The sequence below is a fragment of the Sapajus apella genome, unplaced genomic scaffold (assembly GCF_009761245.1).
Source record: "Sapajus apella isolate SASKATOON/1434 unplaced genomic scaffold, GSC_monkey_1.0 scaffold113, whole genome shotgun sequence".
Classification (NCBI taxonomy): domain Eukaryota; kingdom Metazoa; phylum Chordata; class Mammalia; order Primates; family Cebidae; genus Sapajus; species Sapajus apella.
This window is the reverse complement of record NW_022437053.1, coordinates 1476791-1493204: the sequence shown is the minus strand read 5'-3', so window position 1 is coordinate 1493204 and position 16414 is coordinate 1476791. Positions and strand designations below refer to the sequence as shown.

Below are 16414 nucleotides of genomic sequence, written 5' to 3'. Positions count from 1 at the left end.
TGACCCCGAGACCCTGCTTCTGAGTGACATCCCCTGGACACGTGTCTCAGCCTAGGCTTTCTGGTGAAACAGAACCAATTGATGTATGTTCTGTGTGCAGTCATGTCCCACATCATGACTTTTCAGTCAGTGATGAACTGCACATTCAACGCTGGTCCCATAAGATCACAGTGGAGCTGAAAAATTCCTATCACCACATGACATTGTAGCTGTCACGTATTTGTGGGGACGCTGCAAATAAGTCTACTGTGCTGCCATTTGTATAAAAGTCTAGCACATACAACTGTGTCCAGTACATAATACTTGATAACAAAGGACTATGTAATGGGTTTACCTATTCGCTATACTATTTTTATCATCATTTTAGAATGTATGCCTTCTACTTAGATATTTTTTTAAGTTAATGCAAAACGGCCTCAGGCAGGTCCTTCAGGAGGTGTTCCAGAAGAAGGCCTTGTTATCATAAGAGATGACAGCTCCATGCACACCCTGCCCCTGAAGACCTAATGGTGGGATAGGATGCAGAGGTAGAAGACAGTGATACAGATCACGCTGACACTGTGTGGGCCTAAGCTAAGAACAAATGTTAAATTGTTTTCTAAAAAGATTATAGAATAAGAATATAAAGAAAGAGAATATTTTTGTGCTGTTGTGCAATATATTTGTATTTTAGTCTAAGTGTTGTTACAAAAAAGTCAAAAAGTTTTAAAACTTATAAAGTTGTAGTAAGCCAAGTTTATTGTTGAGAAAGAAAAAATTAAATAAATTAATATAGCCTAAGTGTACAGTGTTTCTAAAGTCCACAGTAGTATACAGTAATGTCTCAGCCTTCACATTCACTCAGCACTCACTCACTCACTCGCTCAGAGTAACTCCCAGTCCTGCCAGCTCCATTCATGGTAAGTGCCCTATGCAGGTATACCATTTTTTATTTTTTATACCATATTTTTACTGTACTTTTTTCATTTTTAAACATGTTTAGATGCACAAATACTCACCATTGTGTTACCGTTACCTACAGTATTCAGCACAGTAACATGCTGTGTAGGTTTGTAGCCTAGAAGCAGTATGTTCTATCACAGAGCCTGGGGGTGTAGTAGGCTCTGCCATCTAGGTTGGTGTAAAGGCACTCTGTGATATTCGCGCAATGATGAAATCACCTGTTGATGCATTTCTCAGCAGGCATTTCCATTGTTAAGTGGTACATTACACATATGGATATGTGTAATATGCACACATATCCATACACGTTTGTATCTGTGTGTAAGCATGTACACGTATATTACAGAGAGAGCTGGGCAGAGAGACGGACCTATAATAAGGAATTGACCCATGAGCTTGTGGAGGCTGAGAAGTCTCACAACCTGCAGTCAGCATGCTGGCAAACCAGAAGAGCTGAGGGTGTAAGTTCCAGTGGAACTAGTGGTTATATAAGTTTACCTTTATGTAATATCCTGTGCCCCTTTTCCTTTAGACAATATCAGTTTATTCCCTATATGCCTCAATAAAACAGGCTTTTATCTTCTTCCTTCATCCTCCCCCTCTCTTCTACCATCTAATTTAACCAATATTATGTCTTTTGTCTGTTCTTATTGTTTGCTCTTCTACTATTAAATATGCTTACATATACATATTTGACCTGTCAACTGTAGTTTTTGTTGTTGTTGTTGTTGAGACAGAGTCTCACGCTTTCGCCCAGGCTGGAATGCAATGGTGCAATCTCAGCTCACTGCAACATCCGCCTCCCACGTTCAAGAAATTCTTGTGCCTCAGCCTCCTGAGCAGCTGGGACTATAGGCGTGTGCCACCATGGCCAGCTAATTTTTTGTATTTTTAGTAGAGACCAGGTTTTGCCATGTTGGCCAGCCTAGTCTCGAACTCCTGACCTCAAGTGATCTGACTGCTTTGGCCTCCCAAAGTACTGTGATTATAGGTGTGAACCACTGCACCTGGCCTGACTTGTCAACTGGAAACATTATTTTTGTACTCTCATGTATTATAGCTGAGGCATTGCAAATTTATTCTGCTTTCTAAATTCTACCATTTTTGTTGATTGTGTCATTCTCATTTTGACAGAATATTGATATTCTTCTTCATCACTTGTATCTTTATCTTTACTTTTCCTTAGATGTGCAGTTAAATAAACTTACTGCTGCCTGACTGCTCCTTTGCCAAACTCTTGTTCATCTCTTGATTGGCTGGAGTTCATCCTCTAGTAGTTTTCTCAAAGAGTGTCCATTTGAGAAATGTTTTCTGAACTATTCATGTTTAAAATGGTTTGTCTACAGCCTTTATACAGAAAAGAGTGGCCTGGATGGACATAAACCGTTCTTAGCTCATATTCCTTTCTTTCCTTCAGTATCTTGTAGATGTGGCCCTATTGTCTTTTTGGCATTGAATGTTGCTGCCAAGAAGTATGTTGTCAACCTGATTTTCTTTCTTTTTTGCTTACAGATTTTAAAAATTCTTTTTATCTTTAAAAGATGATAATTGTAAAAGGATATATGTTGGTATTGACTATACTAGAACAGCTTCCTTATATACCGTATACACTTTAAATATGTAAAATCAAATATTTCAAGAAGTTTGCTTTTTTAATTAAGGTTCTTAAAATTTGCTTTCCTCTTCCACTATTTTCAATTTCTTATTTGGGGCTCCAATTATGAGTATGTTGGATTTCCTTTACCAGTATTCTATATCTAACATTTTTATTTATCCCTATGTTTCTTTATTTCTGTTTTATTTTGTCTACTTTATTTTTTATTTTTATCATTCTTACTATGCTATCTGTACTGTTTTCTTTTTTCTTCCTTATAATTTTACTTCATTTCTAAAACAGTTTGACTCCTTTTTCCTCAAGTTTAGTCAGTTTCTGTCACATCCTCCTGTGACTTCATGTATATCTGGTTTATAGTCTTTCTTCAGCACTATGATACTTTTGTACTAAATTAAAGCAGCACATCACATCACAGCAGTAAACTGTACTAGAGGTTGTAGTTATTACCATGAAACCCATGCCTGCCAGTAATTCAATAACTCATTGTTTGGTGATAATCAGAAATACAGGTATCCTGGAAGAAAAACTTCACAGGCAACTTCCTCAATCTTTGAATTCTTTTGTTAAGGTCTTCTTCCACACAGCTATACTGTCTTGCTGCTTGGAGGAACTATTCCTGGAAGAAGGAACAGAGTAAGCAAATACAGAAAGATAGAACAACAGGAACATATTTTGAAGATCTGCAGGAAAAAAGTGAATACTTTTAGCTGTGTGTATTGCTATCCAAAATAAATTAGAATTCTGAGCATACAGAATTAGATGAGAATAGAAATTGGATAGTCAGCTAATATCTGCCATAGTCAAATATTTGGCTTTAAAACTTACAATCAAGCTTATTTTCTTAGAGATGGACTTAATCTTCAAAGGAGGGTGTAAATTAAGAGAAAAGAAGAATAAGAAGAAAAATAGGGGGAATTCATGTGTTCTAAGGGCAGGAAGAGGCAAAGGAACCAGTGAAGGGACCGTAGAGTATCACAGGATACAGGAGAAGAGGAGCTGTGAAAATGTCCACGTTAGAGTCAGGTCTCTAGTGCCCCCCCAATGGACTTCATGGCCTTAGTGTGTTTGAGAGATTAACAGTTTAATGAGAACCTCACAGAGTATAGGTAAGTCTGTGGAGAAGAGAGTAGAACCCAGCAGTCTAATGCACTGGCAAGGTGGAGATGGAGAGTGGGGATCCAGGTGAAGAGGGCAAGCCCTGGTTATGGAGGGCCATGGTGGGCGTGCAAGGTAGAGTAGGAGGTGTGTCAGCAACCAGGAGCCATCATGCCCAAAGCTGGGTCAGGTTCAAGGGAACAGTAACGCCAAAAGCTTAAATTTGAATCAAGGCAGATCTGTATTTGAATCTCAGCTCCATCACTTACTGTCCATCACTTACTCAGAGTTTAACCCTGAGTGCTAGAAGTTAAACATAAAACAAAAATCTATAATTAATTAAAGTAATGGTAACTACCATGTATTAAGTGCTTTCCATAAAGGAAGAACTTTACAAACACTATCTTCTTTTCACATTTAACCCTCCTAAGAATTCTCATTAGATGGATTGTGTTATCCTGATTGTACAGGAAGGAATATAAGGTCTTGTGTAATGAAATGATGTATTTACCATCAGAGAATTTGTTAGAAGGGCTCAAAACCAAACTCTAGAACCTGTGTTCTTGACTGTTTTTCTGAGTATCCTGGCATCAGGGACATGTAGCCTGTGGCTGATCCAGTCCTCCAGCCTCAGGTTTCATCATGGGCCTCTGCGCCTTTTCTTCTCATCCTTACTTGATGTCACATCTGTTGGAGTTCCCAGTAACTTAAAATGGAAAAGATGAGAGAGGAGCTTGTTTTTATTTGCTCCTTAAAATTAAGGCTACGTTTTTAATTATTTGATTTCTTTTTAAATTTTTTTAATTTTTAATTCTATGGATACATCATAGTTGTACATATTGATGGGGCAGATGTGATATTTTGATACAAACACACAGTGTATAATGATCAAATCTGGCTCATTGGGATATCCATCAATTCAAACATGTATCATTTCTTTACATTGGGAACATTCCAAATCTTTGCTTCTAGTTATTTTGAAATATGCAATAAATTATTGTTAACTATAGTTGCCCAATCATGCTATAGAATGATGCCTAAGTGAATCAGATGCAGTGTGTGACACTCCTTCCTGCTGTTACAAGCACACTGACTCTCAGAGTCAGGAATCGGAGTGCCATGCTGCCTCCAACTCCCCAGTGTATCTGCGCCTTGTGTTGTGAAGTGCCAGTCCAGCACCCGGTGTCGGGATGGGAGCCCTGCTGACTGCATATCCACACTGGGCACACCTGCCCAGCCTGCCATCGTGCCTGGTGCAGAGCCTGGGCTCAAAAGCCTACCTCCCACCAAAGCCACTAACAAGAGAATCCCTCCCAAGCTTCTGCTTCTCTCATGTTAAACTTAACATAAAAAGTAAAACTCTGAGCAAAAGTCCAAAGAGACTTTGAGAATTATTTCAATTCATTTCTCTTTAATTAATGCTTTGCTCCCCTCAGAGATCAAGCTCTACAACTTGATTTTCAAAGGGGGATATGGTAATAAGGAATGCAATGTTTAGAAGTGTGTGTGTGTGTGCATGTGGTGTGTTTAAACCTAAAAGCTCTAAGACTATATAGTCACATATTTTAGATGGACATCACTTATGGGTGTGAAATTCTACTTTCAGAGATCATGGAGAAGGCCATTTTTCCCCTTTGAAAAATGTGAACTGCTGGTAGAAAATTCATTAGTTTATGTCCTAATGAGAAGCCCTTTTTGTCACGGTTCTTCTCTATGAGTAGACCATTATTCATGCATTCATATTGTCACCTGTCATTTCTTGTCCACAGGCAAAAACTGGGACTTGACAGCCGCTCTGAGCGACTATGAGCAGCTCCGCCAGGTGCACACAGCCAATCTGCCGCATGTGTTCAATGAAGGGAGGGGTCCCAAGCAGCCAGAGCGAGAGCCACAGCCTGGACACAAGGTGGAGCGGCCCTGCCTGCAGAGGCAGGACGACATTGCCCAAGGTACCGCTGAGGGACTGAGCCTAGGCACCACAGCTTATAGGCGGGTTGGGTGGAACAAAGCATGATGGGGTCATCACCTCCCAGATGCAGGCAAATTGGACTCTCAGTGCCTTCTTCTTCACACTGTGCTGAGATGTCCTTTGTTGCTTCTGCCCATGGCTCCAGCCTCTACCTCAGAAAAGTAGAAAAATGAGTCTGACTTCCTAGGACTCCAAAAGCCCATGAAGTGAGTAAAAGCCAGCATTCCCCCTGGTGTCCTGGTTTTTCCAGACCAAACATCTCTAGTTCTTTCCTTTTTTTCCCAAGTAACACAGTCTCCAAGTCTGTTCAGTGTCACATTTCTTATCCCATGCGCTCCATATTCTCTATTCTTTTTCTTCATTTTGAAAGTAAGATGGCCAGGCGCGGTGGCTCATGCCTATAATCCCAGCACTTTGGGAGGCTGAGACAGGTGGATCACAAGGTCAGGAGTTCAAGATCAGCATGGCCAAGATGGTGAAAATACAAAAAACTTATCCAGGTGTGGTGGCAGGTGCCTGTAATCCCAGCTACTCAGGAGGCTGAGGCAGGAGAATCACTTGAACTTAGGAGGTGGAGGTTGCTGTGAGCCAAGATCACATGCACTGCACTCCAGCCTGGGCAACAGAATGAGACTCTGTCTCAAGAAAAGAAAAAAAAGGAAAGGAAGATATGCTTATTATAACAAAGGAAACAACACAAAGATATATGAGGAAAACTTAAGAACACTCTCCTCAACGCATCCCAGATCTCACCAGTGTAATGACCACAATAACATCCTGGTGGTCTCCTCCTGCTCTTCTTGCTTGTTCAGAATCAAACAAATCAGAGTCAAATGCACAGCACACTTTGCAAAGTGCTTGTTTCGCTGAGCAGGAGGTCACGAACATAATCTCTTAATAGCTACATTTTTTTCTATAACATCTGTTAATTTTTAGATCACTACTGTATTCATGGTAATTCTGGTTTTGCTTGGGTTTTTGTCATTGTTATTTGTTACTGCAATTGCAAGCAATGCTGAAAGAAACATCTTTATACCTCTAATCTTACATACTGGTGCTTTTATTTCTATAGGTTTGCATTCATGGAATGGATTTGCTGTGCCAACATATGTGTGTTTTTAGCTTAATAATTTTAGGACTTCTTTCCAAACATATTTCTACTCACCATGTGTGAAACTGGGTGTTTCCCTTCATTCTTGCCAGTACTGGATATTACAATGTATGGTGTGTTGGGCCATTCTTGCACTGCTATAAAGAAATACATAAGGTTGGGTCATTAATTTTAAGAAGAGGATTTCTTGCCTCTTGGGTCTGCAGGCTTTACAGGAAGCACAGTGCTGGCATATGCTCAGCTTCTGGGGAGGCCTGAGGAAGCTTACAGTCATGCAGAAGGCAAAGGGGGAACAGGCACTTCACATGGCCAGAGTAGGAGCAAGAGAGAGTGAGTTGGAAGGCGGAGGTGCTGCACAGCTTTCAATGACCAGATCTCACATGAACTCAGAGCGAGAGCTCACTTATCACCAAGGGGATGGTCCAGGCCATTCATAAGATCTGCTTATGAATGGGATCTGCTCCCGTGATCCAAACACCTCCTACTATGTCCCACCTCCAAGATGGGGGATTACATTTCAATATGAGATTTGGGTGGTGACAAATATACAAACTATGTCATGCCACCCTTGGCCCCTCCCAAATCTCATGTCCTCATTGCAAAACACAATCATGCCTTCCCAACAGTCCCCCAAAGTCTTGACTTGTTCCAGTGTTAACTCAAAAGTCCAAACTCTTGTCTGAGTCAAGACAAGTCCCTTCCACCTCTGAGCCTATAAAATCAAAGACAAGTTATTCACTCCAAAGATACAGTGGGTTATAGACATTGGGTAAACATTTCCAGTCCAAAACAGAGAAATTGACCAAAAGAAAGGTGCTCCAGGCTCCACACAAGTTCAAAACTCAGCAGTGCAGCCATTAAATCTTAAAGCTCCAAAATAATCTTGTTTGACTCCATGTCTCACATCCAGGGCACACCAGTGCAAAAGGTGGACTCCCAACACCTTGGGCAGCTCTGCCCCTGTGGCTTTCCTGGGTTCAGCCTCCATGGCTGCTGTCTGCTTGCAGCTTTTCCGGGTGCAAGGTGCAAGCTGCTGGTAGATGTACCATTCTGGAGTCTGGAAGGTGGTGGCCTCTTCTCACAGCTCTACTAGTGCTCCCATGAGGACTCTCTGTGGGGCCTCTAACTCCACATTTCCCCTTGTCACTGCCCTAGTAGAGGATCTCTATGAGGGCTATCCCCCTGCTGCAGGCTTCTGCCTGGACACACAGGCTTTTCCATACATCCTCTGAAATCTAGGCAGAGGTGGCCAAACCTCATTCACTCTACATGCCTACAAGCTCCACACCGTGTGAAAGTCACCAAGCCTTATGGCTTGCACCCTCTGGAGTGGCAGCCTGAGCTGTATCTCGGACCTTCAGAGCCAAGGCTGAAGCTGGAGCCACCAGGATGTAGGGAGCTATATCCCAAGGCTGCACAAGGTAGCAGGACCTTGGGTCTGGCCCATGAAACCATTCTTTCCAACTAAGCCTCTGGTCCTTTGATGGGAGGCGCTGCCGTGAAGGTCTCTGAAACGCCTTTGAGGCCTTTTCTCCACTGTCTTGGGTATTAGCACTTGGCTCCTTTTTCATTATACAAATATCTCTAGCAAGTAGTTGCTCCTCAGCCTGCTTGAATTCTTCTTCTGAAAAAGCTTTTTCTTTCTTTGCCATACGGCTAGGCTGCAAATTTTTCAAACTTCTACATTCTGCTTCCCTTTTACATTCTGCTTCCCTTAAATGTAAGTTCCAACTTATTTCTTTGTTCCTGCATCTGAATGTAGACTGTTAGAAGCAGCCATGCCTCTTCTTGAATATTTTGCTGCTTATAAATTTCTTCTACAAAATACCCAAAATCATCAAGTTCAAAATTCCACAGATCCCTAGGGTATGAACAGAATGCAGCTGAGTTCTTTGCTAAGGCATAACGTGTGACCATTTGCTCTAGTTCCCAATAATTTCTTCATTTCCATCTGAGACCTCCTCAATCGGGACTTTGTTGTCCATTTCATTATCATTATTTTGGTCATAACCATAGGGACTATTTAACCAGTCCCTAAGAAGTTCCAAACTTTCCCTCACTTCCTATCTTCTTCTGAACCCTCCAGACTTCCAACCTCTGCCCATTACCCAGTTCCAAAGTTGCTTTCACATTTTCAGGTACTCCTTGGTACTGCTTTTCTGTGTTATGTCATTCTTGCATTGCTATAAAAAAAAAATACCTGAGGCTGGGTAATTTATAAAGAAAAGAAGTTTACTTGGCTCATGGTTCTGCAGGCTTTATAGGAAACATGGTACTAGCATCTACTGAGCTTCTGGGAAGGCCTCAGGAAGCTTACAATCATGGTGGAGGGCAAAAAGGGAACATGCACTTTACATGGCCAGAGCTGCAGCAAGAGAGAGAGAGTGGTGGGTGGGAGGTGCCACACACTTTTAAACAACCAGATCTCATGTGAACTGAGCAAGAGCTCACTTATCACCAAGGGGATGGTCCAGGCCATTCGTGAGGGATCTGATCCTATGATCCAAACACCTCCCACCAGGCTCCACCTCCAAGACTGGGGATCACATTTCAACATAAGGTTTGGAGTCGAACATCCAAACTACATCAAGTGGGTTTATATTGCTTTCCTATTCTCTGAAGAGTGGAAAATGGTGCCTTGTTTTCACTTTCATCTTATCATTTGCTTGTTAGGCCATTGGATTTCCGCTTTGTAATGTGGCTGTTCACATATTTGTCCATTTTTCTGTTGATTGGTTTGCCTTTTCTTATCAATTTTTTGCTCTCTTTGTAATTAAGACTAAAACATATATTCCCTATATATGTATATGTGTTTTTCCCACTTGCCTTATGACTTTCTTTTCAGAACATTTTCCCCACAAAATGGTTATATTATCATGCAGTCATGGCTGATGAGCTTTCTCTCTCACTTTAGAAGGTTTCTTGGACTATAGAGTTACTGAAATATGTTCTTACATTTAATTTAAATTTTGTTCTTTGAGTCTTTTCATCAATTTGAAAGTTTTATAAATAGCAAAGAATCTGGTTTTGCTTTCTTCTGGATTGAGAGTGAGAGTGAGTTATTCAAGCACACTTATTGAACAAAGCATCCTTTTCCCACTGAACTAAAATGCCAGCTTTACTATATATTAAATTCCCAACATACCTGGACCTATTTCCATACTCTGTTCTGCTCGCCCCTGTAGCTGCCACCCTGTTACACTTGACTCTAGTGGTTTCACAAGGTATTTACTATCTGCTAAGCAAACTCTTCTATTACTATGCTTTTCCTTTTTATCCCTCCCCCACTTTTTTTGCTGTTTTTGAATATTTATTTTGCCATCTAAACCTTAAAATTATAATTCTGAGTGGAATTGGACTGGATTTTTGTTTCTTTTTTTTTTAAATTGGCATCTGTAATATTGTTCTTCTATTCAAGAACATTATGTATGCATCTCCACATATTCAGATTCTGTTCAGATTTTTGGCATGGAAAAAAGAAACTCATTTTTTACTTATTTATCTTTTATTCAGTCAGCTACGTAAATTCTCTTATTAATTCTAATACTTTGTTGTAAGAGAATCACTTGGATGTCTAAATGTACAATAATATTATCTGAAATAATTGTATATTCTTCTTCATATTTATACAGTTAATTCAAGTTTTTATTTTATTGCATTAGGTAGACTCTCCTGAACTGTTGAGAATGATGCTGTCTTTGTTTCTATTAGCTCAGCCTATAATTCCAGCTGTATTTGAATCTATACTTAGATGATTCTTGACTGTTTATTCTGTTGTTTAGAAAAGCCATAATTGATTTAGAAATTTTAACATATTATCTGTGTCTTCTCTGAGTTTCATCTTTTCTGCTGTATTTGTTTTGACACTATCTTGTTAGGTATATGTATATTCATAATTTTTTTAGATTATCTTGCTCTAGTGTGTTTTTTAACCAATATATAGGCTCTTTCTTTGTCAAGCGATTTGATATAATGGTTTTTATCTTGAAATTTGCTTTAGTTGATATTAAACAGCTACCCTACCTTTCTATTGATTCATATTTGCCAGAAATATCATTTTTTCTGCTGGCACAATTTCAGTGTTTCCTTATCCTTTTATGTTAAATGTGATTCTGGTAGACAATTTATTATTAGGTTTTATTTTATTATCCAGTCCAAGAATCTCTGTCTTTTGAATAGAGAATTCAATCCATTCTTCTCTAGTAATTAAATTTTTCTACTGGTTTGAAAGTTATGTATTCTACTTTTACTCACATTGTAATTACTGCTATTCTATTAAAATCAATATTTTGGTTTTCTTCTTATTGTTTTTAAAAACTTAACAACTATATTTTACCGTGCAAAATACATGTCTTAATATGATTTTACATTTTTCTGTCCTACCTCTACTTGCTCTCAATCATATTTAGATACTTTTTGTTGCCTTTGCTTATTTAGATAACAACTGCTTTATTTATTTACGTGTATTTATTTCTCTTTTGCCAAAAAAAAAAAAAGTTTCCTCAAAGACTACTTCCAAAAAGAGTTTTTGCATCATGAATCTCCTAAGGCCTTGAGTGCCTAAAAGGGTTTACATGGTATACCTACATTTTATTTAGTAGGTTAAAAAGTCTAGATTGAAATTATTTTCCTCGAACATTTTACAACCCATCCTTAATAGTGTTCTTGCAGCTTATCTTCACGTTTTCTAAGGGACCCACTTCACCTGATGTTTTCACATCCCTATTCGTTCTGCGCATGAATGCGTTATTAGTCCCATTAACGTTTTTTATCCCAAGTTAATTCTTTGTCATTATTATTATTGTTATTGCATTCTGATATTCTCTTTATCTCTTTGCACATATTTGCTAGGCTCATTTCTTAATATTGTCCTCCTGGCCAGTACTTTGTTGCCTTTTTTTTTTTAACAGTTTCCCTGGGAGCTCCTGGGGCGTGCAGTTATCAGCTATCTTCACTTGCACTGGAGCACAGGCTCTGGTGGGTGCTCCTCCAGATGAGAGTGGCAGAAGGGTACTCAAGCTGGAGAGCCTTGGATGTCATCATTTGGGCTCTAAAAGTTTTCTGCCTGCTCCCCTCGCCACAGTTGGATTGTCTCCTGAGGGCTGCTCCCATCTCCTCTCTTCTAGAAAGCCCTTGTTTCCTGCAGGGACTGCCCCGCTCTGATGTGACTGCCAAGCTCCCAGGTGTGTTAGGAAAAGGAGGGAAATGGTGCTCATGGTGGCTGGTGCCCCACACAGCTGTGCTCCAACACCACCTGACGTTCTCTAGCTGGTACAGGGCCGGGGCTGGGGAATGATAGGGAAGGCAGGCCATGCTAGAGCTGTGCTGGGGAGAGAAATGGCAGGACCAGACACCCTACCCCAGGCCTTCTCTGTAGGCCTCACCCATTCCCACCTCTACCCTGGGGATCTCCAGGTAGATTTAAGGACAGGACACTGAGGCTTGTGCACTGTCTTACCCATCTTGTTGGTTATTCTTAAGTGCTATTTTATTTCTGCCATTCGACCTGACTTCAGAGGAACCACCCCTTCCAGTCACTGGCTCATTATTTTGCTTGGGGCCTTCCTTGACTGTACTGCACAGTTAAGGCTCCTGGTGTCTTTCATGCAGTGGCAATCCAGACAGATGACCACATGGCAGTTCCTGCTCTTTAGAGCTGGCAGCAAACAAACCAACCCATTATCTTATCTTCCTGGTAAGGGGCTAGAAGGACCCTTCTCTCTGCTTCCAGAGAGGGTGGAATCAGGGCCTAATAAGTGTAACTGTTACATACTGTGGTCTGACTTCTAGATACCATTTAAGAATAGGACTCTATCCCAGCATGATCCTATTAATTGAGCCTTGCGCGCAATCATATCTATTCCTATTGAATTACAGAGTTTCTGAATTGAATTTATGTCTCCATTAGTTGAGTTCTTCCTGAAACCATAGTGTGCTAAAATGGAAAATGAAACATTTCATATTCTAAATCAGGGGTCAGCAAATGACCTGTGAGCCCAATCTGGCCTGTTTTTTAAATAAAGTTTTATTGGAACACCCCCACGCTGACTCATGTATGTGCTGTCCTGGGCGGCATTAGTGCTGCACAGAGGTGCGTAGTTGAGACTGCATAGCCTCACAAAGCCTGAAATATTTCTATCTCACCCATTAGGAAAAGTTTTGTCCACCTATTTTAACATGTACCCAGCATCGGTTTAAATCAGGTGTCATAAGACACGCAGACACAGAAATGACTGTCAAGAAGGTGGAAGTGGTTTGTTTTGCTCACAGTTCCTTGGAAACAGCAGGCCCAGCACAGCATGCATGGCCACACAGGTTGTCTGGAGGTAGGAGTGAGGGGAAGCATGGGCCAAAGCCTTTGCGGTGGTTTCTGTGGGAAGGCAGGACAGGGCAGGGGGAGCAGCCCCATGCCCCAGCTAGTGTGTGTAACTGCAGCCGGCTCAGGAGCAAAGGGCCCGCCTCCGGCTGCCTGGTACCTAGCCTGAAGTAGTTAGGGCAAAGGAACGTTGCCTGCTGGACAGTAAGAGCCAGCTGGAGAGAGTGGTAGGGAGTGTAGATTCTGGACTGGCTGCTCCCCATAGGAGAGATGCATTGCTGGGAAAGCCCTTTGCCATCTCTGACTTCAGCTCACCTGGGCGGGCAGCCTCTCCCCAGTCAGGGAGGTCCCAGGTGCCAGAGCAAAAAAAAAAACACAGAAAATAAGAAAACTAGGGGGGTGGGGGAGAAAAATAAAGAAAAAGAAAATAAGAAAACGCAGGGCCAGATGCAGTGGCTCATTCCTGTAATCCCAGCACTTTGGGAGGCCAAGGTGGGAGGATCACTGAGCCCAGGCATTTGAGACCAGAGAGGGCAACATGGCAAGACCCTATCTCTGTAAAAATTAAAAATAAAAGGAAAATAAATGAAAAAAAGAATGTATAGTTAATACATTTCCCCTTTGTCAGTGGCAGGGAAATTCTGTACATTCTCATACTATGTTTTGTTTTGTTTTTTAATCTTTCTGTGTTTCTCTGGGGATGTAACTTTGATCATGGTAATTCCTGTAAAACATTTTATTTATACATCCAAAAGTAGAATCACTGAGTTCATGTTTAAAGAATCTATGTGTTGTGTGTACATGTGTGACTGTGTGTCTGTGTGTGAGAGATGATATATGTGCATTCATGGGGTGGTCACAGGAAATGTTAGAATTAGGAGCATATATTTTTCATTATATTAGCTTCAATACTATTAATAATCTATTAATATTTTTAGTTCAAAAATACTTTTTTCCTTCAGACTCCAAGTATTTCATGTTTAAAACTGCAGAACAGCATTACGTTGTCCTAGGAATCACCGTGGTTTCCAAGACCCTTGAAGTGTCTCATGTGGGTGCTGACTAATGGGCAGGGGAGGAGCCTGGATGCCCCCGGCCAGTGGCTGCCAACTGTTGAAAGCAGCCTTCAGGTTGTCTGTCCAGCTGATTGCAGGTGCACATAGCACCTCAGTTCTCTAATGCCTGATGTCCCTCTCCTTCAGGTCCTCCAAAATGGGGCGGTTCCTTCTTTCCCAGATACAAAAAAGTTAGTTTGTGGCAAGATGAGCAGCCTCAGCATGGTTTGCATGAGGCAGAAAGACACAAGCCTCTGTTGCTCCTGCACTCAAGGATGTGAGCCAGTGTGGGAAGCAATGGGCCATCCCCCACCACTCAAGCCAGGCTCGCGTGCTCCATCCTTCTTCTTTCTAACGGCCCATGTGGTTTAATTTCTCTTTTTACCTTTCCTCAAAATACGAGGAATTTAATCCTGTTGGTCTTAGACTGAAACTGAAGGTGAATCTAAACTACCCATTGTGAAATACAGTCTGTCTCTGTGAGTCTGCATTCATTTTAATGAGAAAATACATGAACCTTCTGGGAATTAGCTTTGGGTTTAAAGCTAACTCGCCACAGGATCAAAAGCCTATGCTTTTTAGTCTGTTTTAACAAAACTCCGTGAATGTCATTTCTGTCTGGCACTCTTGTAGGTGGGGAAGGGGGATGCTGCTTCCGGATGAAGGCAGGGGCTGGGTTTTCCATGTGCCTGTGATGTGCTGGTCAGTGCGGACCTCAGAGGGGCATTGCAGGAACACAGGCCTCGCCAGTGGGCAGGCTGAACTGGAGGACAGTGGGAGTCCTTGGGACCTCAGGGAATAGCTTCAGGAATTTGCCACAAGGCTTAGACAATGCTTATTTAGATTTAGTGTAGGCAACACAGGCAGCAGGTGTTTGAATAAAACACCAAAAACTATGCTTTCCTGAGAAAAATGAGAGAGCGACTGCCTTGCTAAAAGACTTCTCTGTTACTGAAAACACTGACCATGAGGAAAGATAACCTATTCATAACGTATATTGAAGCATTCTGGTTTTATGTTCAGTGTTAGTCATTAGAACACAGGGCTTATAAAAACAAGCCTGCTTTTGCAGCATCAAGAGGATACATCTACTTTCTACGTAATCGACTTCCTAATGTGGTGACATATTGTACCTTAGAGAAATCCCACACTGCATTTCTCATTCCCTGGCTGGAAAGCCTGAGAAGAATAAAGCCAGAGGAGACCATCATTTTTGAGAGTGCTGTGGTGAAAGAATATCCAGACGGAAGAGAAACACATGGACTGACTTAATACTGTGTGTCCTGGGAGGGCCATGTGGGAGGCGTTGATCAGTGTAACTTTAGTAAAACAACCTGACTTATAACCTGAGCTGCTGTGGATGCCTAGATGATTGTTTCTTTGCATTAAGTGTATAAATGCATCGAGACAAAGAGCGGTCTCCCTTGTACCATTTAGTGCTGGGAGAGGACAGCTCAGTGGAATCAAGGTAGATATAACTTCAGACCCAAGAGCAAGCCTCATGGTCTTTGACAGTGCTGATGTGCCGTTGTGCCATGGGCTTGCAGCTCCCCACTTACTAAGTAGTTTCATGACTCTTGTGAATAAGTGCCACGTACCAGGGGGTGGTGATTAATCCAGCAGCATGAAGGCCTGCAGGAGAGAAATGGCTTATAGGATAGAAGGGCTGGTACAGCTTTGGGAGGCCAAGGCGGAGGATCACCTGAGGTCAGGCCAGCCTGACCAACATGGAGAAACCCTGTCTCTATTAAAAATACAAAATTAGCAGGGCATGGTGGTGCATGCCTATAATCTCAGCTACTTGGGAGGCTGAGGCAGGAGAATCGCTTGAACCTGGGAGGCGGAGGTCACGGTGAGCCGAGATCATGCCACTGCACTCCAGCCTGGGCAAGAAGAGCAAAATTGCATCTCAAAAAAAAAAAAAAAAAAAGGAAGGGCTGGTACAGAGAGAATATGGGTGTGCATGTGTACGTGTGTGTACACATGTATGTGTACATGTGTGTATGCATATAGTTTGTGCATGTATGTATATTGTGTGCCTGTGTATTTGTGTGTACTGTATATATGTAGTATATAGTATTTGCAAGTACATCTATATATATACATGTTCATAGTATGTGTACAGTCTGTAGTGTATGTACATGGGCACATGTGTATATGTGTAGTATATGTGCCTAGTATCTGTGTCTATGTGTATATGTGTCTGCATGAATGTATGTGTATACTGTGTAGTATGTGTACATGTATTTATGCAAGTGGGTGTGTAGTGTATATGTGTCTAGTGTGTGCATGTGTATGTTCCCTTGTATAC

General features: G+C 41.4%; 1 protein-coding gene across 2 annotated transcripts in view; it reads left to right on the top strand.

Moving 5' to 3' along the window:
• The window catches only part of OTUD7A (OTU deubiquitinase 7A), a 293684-nt gene that overhangs the window by 221436 nt on the left and 55834 nt on the right, over positions 1 to 16414 (top strand). For both annotated transcript variants that reach the window (XM_032259956.1, XM_032259957.1), the window contains exon 5: positions 5422 to 5601. In XM_032259956.1, the coding sequence (XP_032115847.1) occupies positions 5422 to 5601 (180 nt within the window). The remainder of the gene's footprint in view (positions 1 to 5421; positions 5602 to 16414) is intronic.